The 23084-nt window shown below is 44.4% G+C and overlaps 1 protein-coding gene across 1 annotated transcript in view; it reads right to left on the reverse strand.

Moving 5' to 3' along the window:
• Nucleotides 1-471: 471 nt before the first annotated feature.
• The window catches only part of LOC110502043 (UDP-glucuronic acid decarboxylase 1-like), a 44899-nt gene continuing 22286 nt past the window's right edge, over nt 472-23084 (reverse strand). Inside the window, 6 exon segments of the mRNA XM_090216398.1 lie at nt 472-1387; nt 2777-2880; nt 3091-3148; nt 6934-6947; nt 12782-12884; nt 13182-13301. Of these exon segments, the coding sequence (XP_090072524.1) occupies nt 1199-1387; nt 2777-2880; nt 3091-3148; nt 6934-6947; nt 12782-12884; nt 13182-13301 (588 nt within the window). The 3' untranslated portion in view covers nt 472-1198.

The following is a 23084-nucleotide window of genomic DNA, read 5'->3' on the forward strand; positions in this document are numbered from 1 at the left end:
TCTCCTCCTCTACTAACCCCAATGAACCTCCTCCTCTACTAACCCTAATGAACCTCCCTCTCCTCCTCTACTAATCCCAATCAACCTCCCTCTCCTCCGCTACTAACCCCGATTAACCTCCTTCTCCTTTTCTACTAACCCCAATGAATCTCCCTCTCCTCCTCTACTAACCCCAATGAACCTTCCTCTACTCCTCTACTAACCCCAATCAACCTCCCTCTACTCCTCTACTAACCCCGATGAACCTCCTTCTCCTTTTCTACTAACCCCAATGAACCTCCTTCTCCTCCTCTACTAACCCCAATGAACCCCCCTCTCCTCCTCTACTACCCCCAATGAACCTCCCTCTCCTCCTCTAACCCCAATGAACCTCCCTCTCCTCCTCTAACCCCAATGAACCTCCCTCTCCTCCTCTACTAACCCCAATGAACCTCCCTCTCCTCCTCTACTAACCCCAATCAACCTCCCTCTCCTCCTCTACTAACCCCAATGAACCTCCTCCTCTACTAAGCCCAATTAACCTCCCTCTCCTCCTCTACTAACCCCAATCAACCTCCCTCTCCTCCTCTACTAATTCCAATCAACCTCCCTCTCCTCCTCTACTAACCCAATGAACCTCCTTCTCCTTTTCTACTAACCCCAATGAACCTCCCTCTCCTCCTCTACTAACCCCAATGAACCTCCCTCTCCTCCTCTACTAACCCCAATCAACCTCCCTCTTCTCCTCTACTAACCCCGATGAACCTCCTTCTCCTTTTCTACTAACCCCAAATGAACCTCCTTCTCCTCCTCTACTAACCCCAATGAACCTCCCTCTCCTCCTCTACTAACCCCAATGAACCTCCCTCTCCTCCTCTAACCCCAATGAACCTCCCTCTCCTCCTCTAACCCCAATGAACCTCCCTCTCCTCCTCTACTAACCCCAATCAACCTCCTCTCCTCCTCTACTAACCCCAATGTATATCCCTCTCCTCTACAAACTCCTTCTCCCACATCTCCCCAGCCTAACACTAATCTAATGACCCCAGAGTGCAAGACTGGATTCTGATCGTTGTCATGTTTGTGATTCCTATTCTTTCATTCAGGCAAGTCTATCTGCCTGAAAATAAATCTCCCACGGTAGTGTCTCTATGGTGGGACAGTTTGAGTTCTCATGTCACAAACGTCACAGCAAAAAACAACAGAAGATACAGGACATTTATATGTTGTCTTTGTCTTCACTCCTCTGAGGAGGAGAGTCCTGAGTCCTACAGTGACCCAGCAGCCTTTGGGGATGAGGTGAACCTTGACCCCCCTTGTGCTTGAAGATGTACTGGTTGTTAGCCTGGTGCTCCAGCTCCCGGCTGAAGTACTGGATGGTCTTGTTCAGGCCTTCCTCCAACGGTACCTGGCAACACAGTAACATACACATGAACACACACATACATAGACACATACACTACATGACCAAAAGTATGTGGACACCTGCTCGTCAAACATCTCATTCTAAAATCATGGCCATTAATATGGAGTTGGTTTCCCCTCTGCTTCTATAACAGCTTCCACTCTTCTGGGAAGGCTTTCTATTAGATGTCGGAAACATTGTGGTGGGGACATGCTTCCATTCAGCCACAAGAACATTAGTGAGGTCGGACACTGATGTTGGCCGATTAGAACTGGCGTTCCAATTCATCCCAAAAGTGTTCGATGGGGCCAGTCAATTGTCTACTTCAGTTTATTTTAGTAAATACTTTAACATTTTTTTCCTTAAAACTGCATTGTTGGTTAAGGGCTTGTAATAAGCATTTCACTGTTGTATTCGGCGCATGTGAAAAACAAAATTGGAAAAAAGGACAGATGAGTTTTACGCACTACGAGCTTCAGCATTCGGCGCTCCCATTCTGTGAGCTTGTGTGGCCTACCACTTCACGTTTCCACTTCACAGTAACAGCACTTCACAGTAACAGCACAGGTGACTGGGGCAGATCTACAGTAGCAGGGCAGAAATTTTACGAACTGACTTGTTGGAAAGGTGGCATCCTATGACGGTGCCACATTGAAAGTCACTGAGCTCTTCAGTAAGGCCATTATACAGCCAATGTTTGTCTATGGAGATTGCATGCCTGTGTGCTCGATTGCATGCCTGTGTGCCCCCCACATCCAAGTGCACTTAAAACACAAACAATCATAGTAGTCTCAAAGAACATCACCTGGGGATCCCCTATATCCAACCCCCAGACAGTGTGAAACTACATCCCCCATAATGCACCACCCCTCCACCTCTCTGGGAAGTGTGATGTGACAGCAGTGCATTGAGTAAATGGTGAATCACTGGTGAGAGTGAGTGACAGGCATGTTTCAATATTGAGTGGTATTATACACTCACCAGAAAGTTTATTAGGTATACCCATCAAGTACTGGGTCGGTACCCCCTTTGCCTCCAGAACAACCTGAATTATTTGGGGCATTCTACCTGGTGTTGCAAATGTTCCACAGGGATGTTGGTCCATGCTGACGCGATGGCATCACACAGTTGCTGCAGATTGGACGGCGGTACATTCATGCTGGGAACAGCCCGTTCCATTTCATCCCAAAGATGCTCTATTGGGTTGAGGTCTGGGGACTCCATAGGCCACTCAAGTAGACTGAACTCACCTTCATGTTCCAGGCAATGTTTTTCCACTCCTCAATTGTCCAGTGTTGGTGATCACGTGACCAATGGAGTCGCTTCTTCTTGTTTTTAGTGGACAGGAGTGGAACCCGGTGTGGTCGTTGGCATGTGTGCTTATGTACTGACCACAGGTTCCCAGCCTAGCATCATCTTGGCTTTGGGGATGTCGGGCCGTCGCCTCTGAGGGTCGTCCTGCCCCTCTGGAAGGAACTGGATCTGACTGCGGCTCACTGTGTGTGAGTGTGATTGTGTGTGGAGAAAAGTGGGAGGTAGAGAAGGGTACAGTTAGGTACAAGTCCAACCTAGAACAGCAGCAATCTATTATATTTTCAGAGAGAGGAAGAAAGCTTGAAAGAGAAAAAGTAAGAAAGATAAGGAGCAAGGGGAAGGATAAGGAAAAGCGTTGTTGCAGAGGGCTTGTCTGTTGATCTGACACTCACCCACCAGACTCCTGATGAGCTCAGCAAACTCCAATATGGTGTGTTCTTCTGGGTTCCCCTACAGGCAGATTACATGAATCAGCACAGAAAATCAACACAAACACAAGAAGATGCAAACACACACACACACACACACACACACACACAGAAAGATGAAAGTGCACACACCCTTTCAAAAGCAATTTAGTGGAGTGCTGCATACCGACCTCCCAGTGTCAAAGCACAACAATTTGGTTGGTCGGAGCACAACCCTGGTGTGTCTGTTTCAATAATGTACGTCAGCAAGTCTCTTTCTACAAGACCTCTCCTGCTACTGTCACATCTCTAAACATTATGTCAGAGTGAAGTGGCTGAATAGCTACCATTCTGTAACATCCATTGCCTGACAGGTACTATAGAGAACCGTCTGAATAGCTACACAGCTCACAGTATGACTAATACAACAGTAGTCAGATATGTTAGTGTATTTTTTCTTTTTACTAATCATCATCCATTTGCTTTGACATGAGAGACAGAGAGATTCATATCATCAGGCTGTGCGAGTGAACACAGACGGGCAGCAGAGAACACACTCAGAACAAATGTTACACCAACTGCCATGGAGCTAAGATGACTACCTATATATGACCTGGTCTACGTAGCCCCTGTCTCTTCCCCTGGGACCTGGTCTACGTAGCCCCTGTCTCTTTCCCTGGGACCTGGTCTACATAGCCCCTGTCTCTTCCCCTGGGACCTGGTCTACATAGCCCCTGTCTCTTCCCCTGGGACCTGGTCTACATAGCCCCTGTCTCTTCCCCTGGGACCTGGTCTACATAGCCCCTGTCTATTCCCCTGGGACCTGGTCTACGTAACCCCTGTCTATTACCCTGGTACCTGGTCTACATAGCCCCTCTCTCTTTCCCTGGGACCTGGTCTACGTAGCCCCTGTCTCTTCCCCTGGGACCTGGTCTACATAGTCCCTGTCTCTTCCCCGAGGACCTGGTCTACGTAGCCCCTGTCTCTTCCCCTGGGACCTGGTCTACATAGCCCCTGTCTCTTCCCCTGGGACCTGGTCTACATAGCCCCTGTCTCTTCCCCTGGGACCTGTCTCTTCCCCTGGGACCTGGTCTACGTAGCCCCTGTCTCTTCCCCTGGGACCTGGTCTACGTAGCCCCTGTCTCTTCCCCTGGGACCTGGTCTACGTAGCCCCTGTCTCTTTCCCTGGGACCTGGTCTGGATAGTCCCTATCTCTTTCCCTGGGACCTGGTCTGGATAGTCCCTATCTCTTTCCCTGGGACCTGGTCTGGATAGTCCCTGTCTCTTCCCCTGGGACCTGGTTAGTCCCTGTCTCTTTGCATGGATCACACATATTGATTACTACAACCATTTTGACTCAGAAGAAATGCTCTCCATTACCTTGTGTGTGTGTGTGTGTGTGTGTGTGAATGAGTGTGTGGACAAGGCATGTGTGCTGATGATCCTGAACAGACTGGTGATTAGGAAATTGTCACATTTGAATGGATGAGACAGAAGTGGAAACCAATGCGGGGTTAACACGTCTCAGAGTAATTAAGACTCATGAGCGCATTAGGCACGGCTTGTTAAGGACCCTGGTTTGCATATGAATTGAGAATGCTGACCTCTCATTTCCCCTCCTCCCCTCCCCTGCATCAATAATTTCCTTTATTCATTAGGCTACTCCCTCCCCTGCTCCAGACACAGCGGTTTATCATAGCGTCAGACATCGTTGTGGTGTGAGGAGGCCTGGTAGAGCTGTGATGCTGTTTCACCATACTGAGGAGTTTGTCTCTATCTCTCTCTCTGTCTAGATGCAGACAGCTAATCTCTGATTATAGTGTGTGTTTGTTATTGTGTGTCCACAGGAGTCATGTATTATCTTTAAACTAAGTTGCTGACATCTTCTCCCCTCAGCTCTCACGGGTCAGAGAGCCTATCTAGGTCTGGGTCTGGTGTTTGGGTCTGGTATCTGGGGCTTCAGTGGTCCATCAACAAAGCAGTCCACTGGCTGTTATGCCAGAAGAGTCACAGGATGAGCTGAGTGTACGAGGGGAAGCAAGTCAGAGGTTTATTACGGCACTCCATAACACATTGTGAATCTCCTAGGCTCGCATTCTATTAACACAAACTCACTCCAACACACTGGTGCAAGCACGTACGTGCTCTCTCTCTCTCTCTCTCTCTCTCTCTCGCACAGCCAGGGCTTATATACCATCTAGGGATTCAGAGAGGGATGGGATGGAGAAGGTGGAGGGAGAGAGCATATTGATGGGTTAAAATTGGGTTGCCATTGATGGCGCACACACACACACACACACACACACACACACACACACACACACACACACACACACACACACACACACACACACACACACACACACACACACAAACTCTCACAACCAACACATTGGGGAAAAGGCAGCGCTCACTACAACGGCTTTCAACCAACTTTAATGTGGACATCTTTGCCAACCTCTGAGGGTTGTACGGAACACCATTAAAGCCAGAGTTATTAGCCTGGTTTGTGAAGTTCTACTGAGAGATATAAAACAGGATGGAACAGAGAAGCTAACATCACACAGATAATATACAGACAGACACGTCCATCAGAGAGATCCAACACAACACAAAGACACACAGAGGAAAGGAAGACCAAAGGACCATGCGGATGAGAAGAGTGAATGCTTGCATGTGTGGTTCTATAAATGTCAATATGTGTGAAAGAGAGAGAGAGAGAAAGGGAGAGCACACGTGTGTATTCTACTACAGTATCGTAAAGTGGGAGCGTGTGTGTGTCTGTGTAAGCCCCCAAGGCTAGGTTAATATATCACAAGCGGCCAAACACAGCATGTCTCGTCTGTCAGTTAGAAAAGCGAGTTGGTGGGCAGTCCCTATAGCACCGAAGAGGCTTTGGGTGGAATTAGAAGTCAGGGAACACAGTCTTTGTCGACAGGAGATTAAAACCCAGCCAGCAACAATCTAGCAAAACAACATTTACCTTTGTCTGCTTATTTATCCCAGGGCCAGAGAAGTACTGTCTGGAAACCAGGCTCACAATATGCACACCTTGTAGCCGGAAGGAGGATCAAAACCAGACCTAATGCAGCGAACATTTTAACACTCCCATTATATCAATGGTGAATGAATTTGAGGCTGTCTAAAACCATGCATCCCCTCCAGGTACACCAAACTGAACCAAACTCCACTAAAGAATCTACTTTTGTCGATTTCTCCTTCCCTACGTTTGTCTCCGAGTCTACAAGTGATGTTGGGAATTAGTCACGTGGAAACATTTACACAGTTACACATCTGGACATTCTTTTTTACGATATATCATATCGTTTTGACAATATCGCAATATTATTTTTGCGCTAGTTGGCTGTACCTGAACAAAAACTCCAGTACCTTTCCTTCATAGCTTGTCCTCCATCTTCTTAAATAGAGAGACAATTTGTTTACAGCGATGCTTTTATTTCCATGACTGATCAGAACTCGTTGTGCTGAACAACATGTTTGGAACATCGAGTCGCAGTGAAATCACAGCATCCAAACGCAATACATATAGAATCGTGAGAATCGCAATACATATCGTATCGGCACCTAAGTATCATGATAATATCGTATCGTGAGGTCCCTGACAATTCCCAGCCCTATTGCTAATGCTGAATGCCTCCGGTGTTGTTCTCACAAACAGGTTTTAAAGAAGAGTCTAACATGATAAAACAATTGGATTGAATCTAGAGTCACCTACATTACAACGTTTTTAACTTACTGCTTGTGCACATTGATCTACAATCAATTTCTAAATGACTTCAAAGACAAGGTTGGGCTAGCTGCAGAGACAAGGTCTAGTGTGCCTGTGTGTGTTTGTGCGCAAGAGAATGTGTGCCCGTGCCTGGAAGCATGAGCGCGAGCGAGCGTGTGAGTGTGTCCGTCTGTGCATGCGTCTGCTTGCACGTGTGTGTCTTGGCCACTGTGATCAGCAGCGTGAGTAGCTTGCTGCATAAAGAGAAATGTAGTGTCGTGACCTTTGTGTTAATGCCACTGAAGTTCACCAGGCTGAGTCACTAACAACCACTATGCTCCTACTGGGAAGAGAATACAACTGGCTCCCTTCTCACCAGCCATCCATCAATATAGACCTTTTTCTCCACAGTTGTTCTTTCTTTCTTCTTTCTTTTACCAGAAAAGAGACGAGGGAAAGGCGCTGTCGTTTCCTCTCTCCCTCTCAACATCATCCACCTCCACAAGATGACATCAGTTTACCCCAAAGAGGACAGGGTAACAAAGTCTGGATCACTCGTTCTGTCATGTCCTCCAAACTAAATTACCTCAGAGAGAAATATTCTAAATCCCTCATACTAATGTCACAAGCCCAAGCCTAACTGCTGAATCATTGTGCTGTTAGTTTGAATGAAGACGTACCAAGACATGTCCACTTATTGTATTTCCAACTAAATGTATTTGTCTCTCCTTTTATTTTGTTTGGATTATTATCTTCCTTTTGGAGCAACTCAAACTCCTACTATCTTGTATATTCTTTCCCCATTACCACACTAAAGCTTGAGAGCTCGCTGACAAAATCTTTTTTTTCCTGTGCGATTGTGTCTGGAAGTTTGTACTGAGCAAAATACCAAATTGGCAATATAAAACAGATTCCAACAAAGAAAGAAATGATGCTAAAATAATTAGCAAATCGCTCCTGTGTTATTATTCAAAGTGTTTCCTACTGGGCAGTTGTAACTAACCGAGAGACTGAGGCCCTATGAATAAAGACAAAATAATAACAGAACTACGCTGGAGGCATGAATTCAGATTAAACCAAAAAACGCTTCAACAGATGAATACCTTCGGGTTCATTGATGAAATACACAGACAATGCTGTAAGCACCTGTATTGATGAGAAAACATTTCCCCACAGATCACAGTTAAACTAAGCAGGGCTAGAGGGCAAGACAACATTCATGGATTACACTGTCAAGTCACTCTTTAGTTTACTGCACCTGCTGCAAGAAAAACTGGCCTTAAAGCAACAAGACAGCAGACTAGAGAGAGGAGAGACAGAGACAGTCCACAAAAATAAATAAAAGAAAGTGTGCCATGAGAAAAAGAGTGCCCATTCCATTCCATTGGCATAATCATATAAAAAGGTCCACATCTCCCCCTCAATTTCTCAGGGTGTCAATTGTTCCACTGAGAAGAGATATGAGTGACATCACCTCAACCGAATCAGCTCGGTCAGGTGCTAAAGTATCGGAGTTGTCGTTGTCTCCCTCCGGCCCTCTGAGGCCTCGGCCGTGTGGGTGAAATGCACCCTGGAAAGTGATGAGAGGTCTGCTGTCTTGACTTACTGCTAGACAGAGAGGAGGTGGTGATGATGTCCTCAACGTGGGATAGGCTCAGTAGCCGTTCAATCCCGAAAGGTGTTTGATGGAGTTGAGGTCAGGGTTCTGTGCAGGCCAGTCAAGTTCTTCCACACCGATCTCAACAAAAAACATTTCTGTATGGACCTCGCTTTGTGCACAGGGGCATTGACATGCTGAAACAGGAAAGGTCCTTCCCCAAACTGTTGCAACAAAGTTGGAACCTCTGCAATGTCATTGTATGCTGTTGCGTTAAGATTTCTCTTCACTAGAACTAAGGAGCCTAGCCCGAACCATGAAAATCAACAAACATTACAGTTGGCACTATGCAAATCAAATCAAATTTTATTGGTCACATACACATGGTTAGCAGATGTTAATGCGAGTGTAGCGAAATGCTTGTGCTTTTAGTTCCGACCATGCAGTAATATCTAACAAGTCATCTAACAATTTCACAACAACAAAGGAATGAATAAGAATATGTACATAGAAATATATGGATGAGCGATGGCCGAACGGCATAGGCAAGATGCAGTAGATGGTATAGAGTACAGTATATACATAGGGGATGGGTAATGTAGGGTATGTAAACATTATTTAAAGTGGCATTGTACAAAGTGACGAGTGATACATTTATTACATCCAATTTTTTTATTATTAAAGTGGCTAAAGTTTTGAGTCAGTATGTTGGCAGCAGCCACTCAATGTTAGTGATTTAACAGTGATTTAACAGTCTGATGGCCTTGAGATAGAAGCTGCTTTTCAGTCTCTCGGTCCCAGCTTTGATGCACCTCTACTGACCTCGCCTTCTGGAGGATAACGGGGTGAACAGGCAGTGGCTCGGGTGGTTATTGTCCTTGATGATCTTTTTGGCCTTCCTGTGACATCGGGTGGTGTAGGTGTCCAGGAGGGAAGGTAGTTTGCCCCCGGTGATGCGTTGTGCAGACCTCACCACCCTCTGGAGAGCCTTACAGTTGTGGGCGGAGCAGTTGCCGTTCCAGGCGGCATATACAGCCCGACAGGATGCTCTCGATTGTGCATCTGTAAAAGTTTGTGAGTGTTTTTGGTGACAAGCCAAATTTCTTCAGCCTCCTGAGGTTGAAGAGGTGCTGGACCATTGGGGCAAGTAGTGTTCTCCTGGCATCCGCCAAACCCAGATTCATCCATCAGCCTGAAAGATGGTGAACAGTAATTCATCACTCAAGAGAAAGCGTTTCCACTGCTCCAGAGTCCATTGGCGGCAAGCTTTACACCATTCCAGCCGACGCTTGGCACTGCGCAAGCAAAAAAAGAAACATCCTCTCTGTCAAATGCATTTATTTTCAACTTAACATGTGTAAATATTTGTATGAACATAACAAGACTCAACAACTGAGACATAAACTGAACAAGTTCCACAGACATGTGACTAACAGAAATTGGATGTGTCCCTGAACAAAGGGGGGGGGGGGGGGGGGGGGTCAAAATCAAAAGTAACAGTCAGTATCTGGTGTGGCCACCGGCTGCATTAAGTACTGCAGTGCATCTCCTCCTCATGGACTGCACCAGATGTGCCAGTTCTTGCTGAGAGATGTTACCCCACTCTTCCACCAAGGCACCTGCAAGTTCCCAGACATTTCTGGGGGGAATGGCCCTAGCCCTCACCTTCCGATCCAACAGGTCCCAGACGTGCTCAATGGGATTGAGATCCGGGCTCTTCGCTGGCCATGACAGAACACTAACATTCCTGTCTTGCAGGAAATCACGAACAGAACGGGCAGTATGGCTGGTGGCATTGTCATGCTGGAGGGTCATGTCAGGATGAGCCTACAGGAAGGGTACCACATGAGGGAGAAGGATGTCTTCCCTGTAACTCACAGCGTTGAGATGCTGTGACACACCGCCCCAGACTATGACGGACCCTCCACCTCCAAATCGATCCCGCTCCATACTACAGTCCTCGGTGTAACGCTTATTCCTTCGAAGATAAGCGCAAATCCGACCATCACCCATGATGAGACAAAACCGCCACTCATCAGTGAAGAGCACTTTTTGCCAGTCCTTTCTGGTCCAGCGACGGTGGGTTTGTGCCCAAAGACAACGTTGTTGCCGGTGATGTCTGGTGAGGACCTGCCTTACCACAGGCCTGCAAGCCCGCAGTCCAGCCTCTCTCAGCCTATTGCAGACAGTCTGAGCATTCCTGGTGTTGCCATCCTGTACCTGTCCCGCAGGTGTGATGTTCGGATGTACCGATCCTGTGCAGGTATTGTTCCACGTGGTCTGCCACTGTGAGGACGATCAGCTGTCCGTCCTGTCTCCCTGTGGCGCTGTCTTAGGCGTCTCACAGTACAGACATTGCAATTTATTGCCGTGGCCACATCTACAGTCCTCATTCCTACTTGCAGCATGCCTAAGGCAAGTTCACGGAGATGAGCAAGGACCCTGGGCATCTTTCTTTTGGTATTTTTCAGAGTCAGTAGAAAGACCTCTTTAGTGTCCTGAGTTTTCATAACTGTGGCCTTAATTGCTTACCGTCTGTAAGCTGTTAGTGTCTTAACGACCGTTCCACAGGTGCATGTTCAGTCATTGTTCATGGGAAACAGTGTTTAAACCCTTTACAATGAAGATATTTGGATTTTTAAGAATTATCTTTGAAAGAAAAGGGTCTTGAAAAAGGGATGTTTCTTTTTTTGCTGACTTTATAGTGTATGTCTGAGTGGGGTAAGTCTGTGAGGCATGTTTATGAGATAGGTCTGTGAGTTAAGTCTGTGAATTATGTGTATGGGGTAAGTCTGTGGTAAGTGTATGAGGTAAGTCTGTGGTAAGATAAGGTAGGTCTGTGAGGAAAGTCAGTCATGTGTAGTAACGGTGGGTGACTATATCATGCTTTTCCAAAAGATGGAACATGACTGATGTTGATGGTCATTTTATTCAATAACACCTTTTGAACAATTGCTGCATCCCTTTTTAAAAAATGTTAAGGCTATTTAGTGCAGTTCCTGTGTTATTTTAGAGGAATAAAATATCAACCTGTGTCTTGACCTGTGAACGGAACTCAAGAGGGTAGATCGAGTTTTGGTTGGTTCCGACCAAATCCACAAAATGTGCTGATTCACAGACTATGGAAGTAATTTAGCAAAGTCTTAGGAAGTGGATGAGAGAAGAGGAAACTTAGAAGAGAGGTCACGTGAAGGTCCTAGCTCCCCCACTGTTTATGCAAGCCTAATTAAAGCCATTCAGGTTGCAGGTAATGTTTGCTCAGAGGAGATAGGAGAGCTTCAAATACCCATCTGCCTCTGCATGTGTGTGTGTGTTGTGTTGTGAGATGATCAGATGGCACCGTCGATGAAAGCAGGCCTAATTAAATTATCCCCCCAAAATCATTCTCACACACAAGCACAGCAATCGGCAAAACCTCTTTGAAGACTGAGGATGTGGATGAGGTGGTGTATTTGTGATGAAAAGAGAGAGATAGCGGGGGTGTTAGTATTGTATTCCATGACCTTTGTAAGTAAAGCAAATCTAACTTATTTTTTCCCCTCCAAACACTCGTGGCCAGAGCTCACATGACCAGCCAGCCGCATGTCCATTGCCTCCAGATTCTTGCGAGCGTTACTACGTCGGCATATCCAGACCCCTACGCCCCTCCACCCAAGGCCGGGTCTGCGTTAGAAATACCTTGACCTTCATTCCTAGAAAGCATTAATAAGCCCATCAAAGCTTGGGGATGATTCCCTCCATGGTTATCCAACACTTCCTTAGAGGAGAGAGCATGCTTAAAGGTCTGGGCCTATAGAGCACATAATAAAATAACACTAACACATACTGCCACAATTTTTCCCTTACAGACAAACACCCTTTTCTACTGAGCAACATTTTGTTTCTTCAAGAGAAAGTGCCCTTTAAGCTACTCAGTGGGCAGTCTGTCTTCCGCCTTTATCCACTAAATACAGAACTTGAATAAACAATTCTTATGCCATCTGTCAAATACATTCACAGAAACAGCATGCAGAGATTCACAGACACAAACGGAGAGCAAAGATGGAGAGCAAATTAGAGACGAACAATGTGTGTGTGTGAAACGTTCAAATACCATTTCAAATATTTAAATTACTTCATTCATTACTACATTTCGAAGTATTCAGATATTTTTTTTTCATTTGAAAAGACAAGTAGTTGAATATTGGAATGTACTGTATGTGGAAATATAGTTGGAAAGTATTGGCATGTATCTGAAAATACTCACATGCATTCAACTCAGGTACTGTATTTGAAATAAATATTTGAAAATACTTGCAAATAGTAGGCTACTTCTAGGAAATGATTGAAAATACTTTCAAGTAGCCTACTTCCAATGGAAATACACATGAACCCAGGCATGGTGTGAAGTGTGTTCAGTCAGGCTTAGCTCACATATTGGAAAGCCCTCGTCTGGGATCCGCTACCATACACCTATAAAAAATAAGGTGAAATTAAACTTAATAAGAATGTTTTTGTCATGTCCACCATGTGCAGAGAAAAGTAGTAGATGCTGAATCATAGAGGGAGGGAGAGAGATTCAAGTCAGTCTGTCCATCTGTCAGACTGCCCAGAAAAAAATGAGTGAGAGTGAGCGAGTTGTTGAGAAGTGATAGTAACACTAAAAAGGGTAGAGTGTGTGAGAGCAGAAATATCGGTGAGGGACCAGTAGCGTCAGAGGAAAAGTGAGAGTGAGCGAGATAGTAACCGTGCTAGTAGTAGTGGACGTACGGTGAGGGCCTCTCCCTGTAGAGCCTGCAGTATGAAGTTTCTGACCACGCGGCCATCGTTCATGTGCATCTGGGAGCCAAAGGTGTTAAAGATGCGTGTCACCCTCACCTCCACTCCTTCCTGTGGGCACAGGGAGAGGAAATAGAGGGGTGAGATTAGAAGTACACAAATCCTACCATGGCACAGGACAAACGAGGGGGGTTATGGTTAGTGTCATAGGGCTACCCTAATGTACTGATGAAACAACTGGATAGGTTGAGGATATTAAGTCATTCATAAGTTATTGTCATGTAATTAACCATTTTACAGTACATTTCTAATACCAGGTGAAGAGCAGACCATGAAGTAAACCAATGTAACCAAATATACTGGAAGTCAGAGTTGAGTGTAAAACTACAGGCTCTATGGCTTATCTTCATCAGACTAGTCAAATACGGAATGGATATGGTGTATATGGAGGATTAAAACCACCAGGCACAAGATTCATACCCTTTCTGAACCTGTTTACAGAGCATTAAAGACAGGCACACACGATCAGATCATTAAGTCAGGATAAAACATCTTAAACTCTGATGGCATTTTCCAAATGACGCACAATATTGTATACTACTCTCATAACATACATTTTGGTTTCAAAACTATAAGTTCTACAAACACATGCTTAGTACTGAGAGAAAAGGTAAGAACTGTGGGATTCTAATAAAGGATAATGTGACTACTACAGAGCCTGAGATACAACAGGCCAAAATGTGTTATTTCATAGTTTTCATGTCTTCAAATAGTAAAACTTAAGAAAAACCCTGGAATGAGTCGGTGTGTCCAAACTTTTGACTGGTACTGTATACAAGACCCAGACAGGTGAAGAAACTCCAAACTTCTTTTACCATTCCCTTTTCCTATCATGACATTGCCAGCAGTAAGATATGAGTGAGATTTTTAAAGAAAAGTCCTGCAGCTTTCAAATGATATGTCACTTTATATTTTCTAGAAAACATTTTTGGAATGGTGGGGTTCCACCCAAACACGCTGGACCCGGTACTGCGTCCAAAACAACCACTCAGAGTTGAACAGATTAGGAAAACATTTGTTTTACTGATCTAACATGCTAGTGCCATTTGGCATTTGTTTTTAAAGTCAATAGAAAAAAAGATGTCTTCACAGGATTTCCTCCAGAATCTGTTGTTCGCCATCTGATGCAAAGTCTATTGTGATCTGTGTACACCAGAGTATTTAATATACGTAAGCAGAGAACATCATATTCTGGGGATTGGGGGATTAGCAACATCGACTGTTGGGATTGGACGAGCGCTGGTGTGCGCACGCACGCACACACACACACACACACACACACAGCTCCATAGGACACCAGATGGGTATTCCAGAAAGATGGTTGAACAAATTCAGGATTTCCTGAACATATCCATCTTGTCTTAACCAGATGAGGGAGTCTTGGCTCCAGAGCGGCTGCTTCTCGATTAAATTAATAGGCTAAGCAAAGCGCAGATGACCTGTCAAATGGCGCGTGCACGCAACATTGAAAAAAGTCCTCATGTCGATGACAGAAAAAAAGATAGATGTGGAGTTAAAAGATATTGGGCTCTATCGAGAACAAGAAACAACTGAAAAAACACAATGAATATGTTCACGTATTTAACCAACAAAAAGTAAATCATCCACCGTTGGGAAAAAAAAACAGAGAGAACCTGGCAGAAAATTTCAGACAGAGCTTGGCCAAGTGAAGTGACACAATTCCAATGTCTAATAGGCCTAGCTCACACACATGGCTGATTAGAAACAACACTTTCACTTTTATTGCACCTCTGGTGATGTCATTGTTGGAATTCCATTGACCACAGCCTACTGTACCTGCAATTCTGTAAAAGTCCTCCTTGATTATATGGACAGCTTGATGGCCAGGAAATGCAACAGACATAAAACCACCATTTCAACGCGAGGCAGACTATTCTTACCGCTCTACACACTGTACAGGAAACTCCCAGAGGCAAAAGAAAAACGCAATACACAGAGTTTGTATAGCAGTCAAAGTGAAACTGCACTGGGAATACGTTTGCTATACGGTGCCTTCAGAAAGTATTGAGACCCCTTGACTTTCACATTAAGTTATGATACAGCCTTATTCTAAAATGTAATTTAAAAAATCATCTACACACAATACCCCATAATGACAAAGCAAAAATTGGCTTTTAGAAATGTTTGCTAATTTATATATAAAAAAACTGAAATATCACATTTACATAAGCATTCAGACAATTTACGCAGTACTGTGTTGAAGCACCTTTGGCAATGATTACAGCCTCGAGTCTTTTTGGGTATGACGCTTGGCATACCTGCATTTGGGAAGTTTCTCCCTTTCTTCTCTGCAGATCCTCTCAAGCTCTGTCAGGTTGGATGAGGAGCGTTGCTGCACAGCTATTTTCCGGTCTCTTCAGAGATGTTTGATCGGGTTCAAGTCCGGGCTCTGGCTGGGCAACTCAAGGATATTCAGAGGCTTGTCCCGAAACCACACCTGCGTTGTCTTGGCTGTGTGCTTAGGGTCGTTATCCTGTTATAAGGTGAACCTTCGCCCCCAGCCGGAGGTCCTGAGTGCTCTGGAGCAGGCTTTCATCAAGGACCTCTCTGTACTTTGCTCCGTTCATCTTTCCCTCAATCCTGACTAGTCTCTCAGTACCTGTCACTGAAGGCCTACTACAGGGCTTTGCACCATCCCAACACTAACACACCAGTCCTGGGCTAAAACAACATTCAGTAGCTCTTCAGGACCGGCATTGGACACCCCAATGGCCCACAATCTCAAACTATCCCTGCATGTAAAATGCTGACGTAATCTAATGGATGGATAGATCCTTCTGCAATCTTCCAATGGTGCATGAGTTGTTCCTAAGTGATAACCAATCGATCACACAACCCAGGTTGCACACAAAGTGAGTACATGTTGATCTGATGGTTGCTCTAACCAATCCACACAAAAGCTTCTACAAACTCTGTTTGGACTCTGGAGACCCTTCTATTGACCCTAGTACAACGGATGGGTCTAACCCTGAATACTGATTGGCTTGAATGCTGTTTTAACCAATGTCTATTCCACAAGTTACCACCGGCTAAATCTATGACGTTAAAATGCCTATCTATTCTGTTTCATCTGACTGCGCAATCATCTGTCTCATCAGCCCAGCCAGGCACTATATAAACTTGATCTCCACTATAAAAGGCATCTAGACATTATCTCACATTTCTTTTAGACTAAAATTGAGTTTTCAACTGCAGAGATTTGTATAAACCTTGCAGTCTGTCTCTCCGGCATTTGCAACGTTGTTTCAATATTCAAATCTGATCTACTGCCATCCCATAGTAACGAACGTGTCGGGAGTCAGGACGAAAAAGAAAGGCAGTCAGCATTTCTCAGCCAGTCGAAATCATGAATCAGCTTACATCATTTTTATGGATATATACAAAGAAATATCAATAGAATAGTGCAGCTAGTTTGCAGTCTTTCCAGCTTCAGTTTGAAGTGATTGTGTTAGCTGTGTTGTTGGCTAGCTCCTCTGAACAACAGTGTCCTGACGAGAGAACACATTTTCTTTGCCAGGCGAAATCGCACATCATTAGCTCATTGTTATGGATGTGTACAAATAAATGTAACCAGAAAACAACAAAATGCAGCTACTATGCTGTTATTCTGGCTGCACGTGTCGTGGAAATATTCGGCCAATAATACTTCTCAGATACCGGAACTTGTGAATTCAAATAGACTTTATTACAAAGTAACAAGCCAAGCTGACCCATGGGCCAACTAATCTTTCCAGTCTCAGCACTCTCCTTTTATACAGTTATACCCTTACATAACATAGTCACTCCACTTCATGTAAATGATTAATACAATCTAGCCTTATGCCACCATTATCTTTCAGTCTCACTTCTGAGTTATTTACGCCCAGATGATTGTGGACTACAGGAAAAGGAGGACCAAGCACGCCCCATTCTCATCGACGGGGCTGTAGCGGAGCAGGTTGAGAGCTTCAAGTTCCTTGGTGTCCACATCACCAACAAACTAGAATGGTTCAAACACACCAAGACAGTTGTGAAGAGTGCACGACAAAGCCTATTCCCCCTCAGGAAACTAAAAAGATTTGGCATGGGTCTTCAAATCCTCAAAAGGTTCTACAGCTGCAACATCGAGAGCATCCTGACTGGTTGCATCACTGCCCCAAAGAACTGGAAAATCCCCAAACACGTGACTGTAAGTTAGCCGTAGTTGGCTAGCTAACAAGCAAGGGTTAAGAACGTTTGCTTGTTAGTATGACCATGGAACATTTAGAACGTTTGACCATGGAATATTTAGAACGTTTCTCTGGCAACCGAACGAACGACCAGCCGCCTTGGGTAGAGACCCTAGATTTATGTCGGGACTATATCTTGTGGAAGGATGAAATAAACTCAGCAAAAAAATAAACGTCCCTTTTTCAGGACCCTGGCTTTCAAAGAGAATTTGTAAAAATCCAAATAACGTCACAGATCTTCATTTGAAAGGGTTTAAATACTGTTTCCCATGCTTGTTCAATGAACCATAACAAATGAATGAACATGCACCTGTGGAACAGTCGTTAAAACACTAACAGCTTACAGACGGTAGGCAATTAAGGTCACAGTTATGAAAACTTAGGACCCTAAAAAGGCCTTTCTATTGACTCTGAAAAACACCAAAAGAAAGATGCCCAGGGTCCCTGCTCATCTGCGGGAAAGTGCCTTAGGCATGTCACCAAAGCACCATATACTACCCACCACTGCGACCTGTATGCGCTTGTTGGCTGGCGCTCGCTTCATATTCATTGCAAAACCCACTCGCTCCAGGTCATCTATAAGTCTTTGCTAGGTAAAGCCCTGCCTTATCTCAGCTCACTGGTCACCATAGCAGCACCCACCCGTAGCACGCGCTCCAGCAGGTATATCTCACTGGTCACCCCAAAGCCAATTCCTCCTTTGGTCGTCTTTCCTTACAGTTCTCTGCTGCGAATGACTGGAGCGAATTGCAAAAATCACTGAAGCTGGAGACTCATATCTCCCTCACTAACTTTAAGCACCAGCTGTCAGAGCAGCTCACAGATCACTGCACCTGTACATAGCCCATCTGTAAATAGCCGATCCAACTACCTCATCCCCATACTGCCATTTATTTTTTTGCTCCTTTGCACTCCAGTATCTCTACTTGCAAATTCATCTTCTGCACTTCTATCACTCAAGTGTTTATTGCTAAATTGTCATTATTTCGCCACAATGGCCAATTTATTGCCTTACCTCCCTTAAATTACCTTATTTGCACACACTGTATATAGACTATTTTCCTACTGTGTTATTGACTGTATGTTTGTGTATTCCATGTGTAACTGTGTTGTTGTTTGTGTCCCACTTCTTTGCTTTATCTTGGCCAGGTCACAGTTGTAAATGAGAACTTGTTCTCAACTAGCCTACCTGGTTAAATAAAGGAGAAATAAAACAAATAAAAACAAATTCTGCAAGGGGGCATGAGGACTGCAGATGTGGCCAGGGCAATAAATTGCCATGTCCGTACTGTGAGACGCCTAATACAGCGCTACAGGGAGACAGGACGGACAGCTGATCGTCCTCACAGTGGCAGACCACGTGTAACAACACCTGCGCAGGATCGGTATCTCCGAACATCACACCTGCGGGACAGGTACAAGATGGCAACAACAACACCAGGAGCGCACAATCCCTCCATCAGTGCTCAGCCTGTCCGCAATAGGCTGAAAGATGCTGGACTGAGGGCTTGTAGGCCTGTTGTAAAGGCAGGTCCTCATCAGACATCACTGGCAACAACATCACCTATGGGCACAAACCCACCGTTGCTGGACTAGACAGGATTGGCAAAAAGTGCTCTTCACTGACGAGTCGCAGTTTTGTCTTACCAGGGGTGATGGTCGGATTCACGTTTATCGTCGAAGGAATGAGTGTTACAAACGAGGCCTGTACTCTGGAGTGAGATCGATTTGGAGGTGGAGGGTCCGTCATGGTCTGGGGCGGTGTATCACAGCATCATCGGACTAAGCTTGTTGTCATTGCAGTCAATCTCAACGCTGTTTGTTACAGGGAAGACATCCTCCTCCACATGTGGTACCCTTCCTGCAGACTCCACCTTGACATGACCCTCCATCATGACAATGCCACCAGCCACACTGCTCGTTCTGTGTGTGATTTCCTGCAAGACAGGAATGTCAGTGTTCTGCCATGGCCAGGAAAGAGCCTGGATCTCAATCTGATTGAGCACGTCTGGGATCTGTTGGATCGGAGGGTGAGGGCTGGGGTCATTCCCCCAAGAAATGTCCGGGAACATGCAGGTGCCTTGGTGGAAGAGTGGGGTAACATCTCTCAGCAAGATCTGGCAAATCTGGTGCAGTCCATGAGGAGGAGATGCACTGCAGTACTTAATGCAGCTGGTGGCCACACCAGATACCAGATACTGACGGTTACATTTTTACCCCCCTTTGTTCAGGGACACATTATTAAATTTCTGTTAGTCACATGTCTGTGGAACTTGTTCAGTTTATGTCTCAGTTGATGAATCTTATGTTCATACAAATATTTACACATGTTAAGTTTGCTGAAAATAAACGCAGTTGACAGTGAGAGGATTTTTTTTGTTGTTGCTGAGTTTGGTATGAATAAATTAATCCAAATAATGTTTTTAATGAAAATATGTCAATCATTATTTGAATATTTTGGTAACCTGTTGTATAAAAGTGATAATGCCCTCGAAGCCGGCTTCTCTGACATCGACCAATCGTCAAATGCAAATTAATTACTTAAAAATCATACAATATGATTTTCTTGATTTTTGTTTTAGATTCCGTCTCGCACAGTTGAAGTATACCTATGACAAAAATTACAGACCTGTACATGCTTTGTAAGTAGGGAAAACCTGCACAATCGGCAGTGTATCCAATACTTCTCCCCACTGTATGTGTCCTATGGAGAAAACAAACCAGATCCACACACATCGTTATCACCACCACAGACTGAACTTACACGATACACTAACTAAATATATATATTTTCTGATTACACAATTAAAAACAGTATAAAACCACTCAAACACAAGGCCACACAACACACGCAAGATGCATACATGACCAAAAACGCACATAGGCTATCAATTATGCCTGGTTACATCACCTTTATAACAAGGACAGTCGCCCCCCTTTTCATCTCCAAAGCGACAACTTCAATGAGTCCTATTTTTAGTGTTAAAACATGAATAAAAACATGAAGACCTTATAAAACAGGCTATCTTGAAGATGTAGAACAGACTGTTAATATATATGGTAAACAAGGACATAATAAGGACAGAGTGATGGAGTGGACTTCCTGGAAAGGAAAACAGCTGAAATAGGAGGGGCAAGCGCTAAATAAGTTGGGTAAAAAATAAAATAAAGCATGGTAGGGTGTGTGTTCATTCACACGGCTGTTAATAGGGTATAATGAGACCTTGAAGTCAGAAAGAGTCATGTAGAGAGGTGCCTTAGAGAAAGTGTATGCCCTGGTTGCGGAGGGCTCTTTATCTCTCAACACAATAGATGAGGGAGATAATTGTGTTCTGCTCTGTGTTAGAGGAACGCCCTGGGTGATTCCTAATCTTCCTCATAATTACAAGTATCCTTTATGACGCACGCACGCGCACACGCACACACACACAGGGGTATAATGGAAGCAAAGAAAGCGCTATTAAGATAGTCCATTCTTAATAACAAAAGAGGACCCAAGGCATCAGGGAGACTCACAGGATTAAAGGATGAACAGTGATGATTTACTTAGTGAATAATCCCAGCGCTAGTCAAGCGGGTTACAAAACAAAGGAAAAGCCCTCAAGGCGCTGAGGAGACAGTCATGACACCTTGGTCGAAACGTGACCCTTTCACCTGAGCTAAATTCTTACAATATCTACAAATAGCTGGGTAATTACTTAAAGGGGAAATCTGCAGTTGCTAAGCATTGACAAGCGTTGTCATTTTGAATTATGTAAAGTGAGTGTGGAAGAGGTGAAAAAAAATATTGTTTTCTATCAACAATGACAAGCCAAGTATGACAACATGGATGGGAAATTACTGAGGATAATAGTGGACGATATTGCCACTCCTATTTCCCAAATCTTCAATCTAAGCCTACTAGAGACCATGAGTCCTCAGGCCTGGAGGGAAGCAAAAGTCATTTCACTATGCCAAAATAGTAAAGCCCCTTTACTGGCTCAAATAGTCGAACAATCAGCCTGTTACCAACCCTTAGTAAACTTTTGGGAAAAATGGTGTTTGACCAGATACAATGCTATTTTACTGTAAAGAAATTGACAACAGACTTTCAGCACACTTATAGGGAAGGATATTCAACAAGCACGGCACTTACACAAATGACTGATGGTTGGCTGAGAGAAATTGATGATAAAAAGGTTTGTGGGGGCTGTTTTGGTAGATTTGAGTGCTGCTTTTGACATTATCAATCATAGTCTGCTGATGGAAAAAAAGTATGTGTTATGGCTTTACACCCCCTGCTATATTATGGATAAAGAGTTACCTGTCTAACAGAACACAGAGGGTGTTCTTTAATGGAAGCCTCTCCAATATAATCCAGGTAGAATCAGCAATTCCCCAGGGCAGCGTTCTAGGCCCCTTACTTTTTTCAGTCTTTACTAATGATATGCCACTGGCCTTGAGTAAAGCCAGTGTGTCTATGTACAGTGCCTTGCGAAAGTATTCGGCCCCCTTGAACTTTGTGACCTTTTGCCACATTTCAGGCTTCAAACATAAACAACAAGTGGGACACAATCATGAAGTGGAACGACATTTATTGGATATTTCAAACTTTTTTAACAAATCAAAAACTGAAAAATTGGGCGTGCAAAATTATTCAGCCCCTTTACTTTCAGTGCAGCAAACTCTCTCCAGAAGTTCAGTGAGGATCTCTGAATGATCCAATGTTGACCTAAATGACTAATGATGATAAATACAATCCACCTGTGTGTAATCAAGTCTCCGTATAAATGCACCTGCACTGTGATAGTCTCAGAGGTCCGTTAAAAGCGCAGAGAGCATCATGAAGAACAAGGAACACACCAGGCAGGTCCGAGATACTGTTGTGAAGAAGTTTTAAGCCGGATTTGGATACAAAAAGATTTCCCAAGCTTTAAACATCCCAAGGAGCACTGTGCAAGCGATAATATTGAAATGGAAGGAGTATCAGACCACTGCAAATCTACCAAGACCTGGCCGTCCCTCTAAACTTTCAGCTCATACAAGGAGAAGACTGATCAGAGATGCAGCCAAGAGGCCCATGATCACTCTGGATGAACTGCAGAGATCTACAGCTGAGGTGGGAGACTCTGTCCATAGGACAACAATCAGTCGTATATTGCACAAATCTGGCCTTTATGGAAGAGTGGCAAGAAGAAAGCCATTTCTTAAAGATATCCATAAAAAGTGTCGTTCAAAGTTTGCCCCAAGCCACCTGGGAGACACACCAAACATGTGGAAGAAGGTGCTCTGGTCAGATGAAACCAAAATTGAACTTTTTGGCAACAATGCAAAACGTTATGTTTGGCCTAAAAGCAACACAGCTCATCACCCTGAACACACCATCCCCACTGTCAAACATGGTGGTGGCAGCATCATGGTTTGGGCCTGCTTTTCTTCAGCAGGGACAGGGAAGATGGTTAAAATTGATGGGAAGATGGATGGAGCCAAATACAGGACCATTCTGGAAGAAAACCTGATGGAGTCTGCAAAAGACCTGAGACTGGGACGGAGATTTGTCTTCCAACAAGACAATGATCCAAAACATAAAGCAAAATCTACAATGGAATGGTTCAAAAATAAACAT

Source organism: Oncorhynchus mykiss, chromosome 22, assembly GCF_057628025.1.
Source record: "Oncorhynchus mykiss isolate SJ-2025 chromosome 22, ASM5762802v1, whole genome shotgun sequence".
In the NCBI taxonomy this organism is placed as follows: domain Eukaryota; kingdom Metazoa; phylum Chordata; class Actinopteri; order Salmoniformes; family Salmonidae; genus Oncorhynchus; species Oncorhynchus mykiss.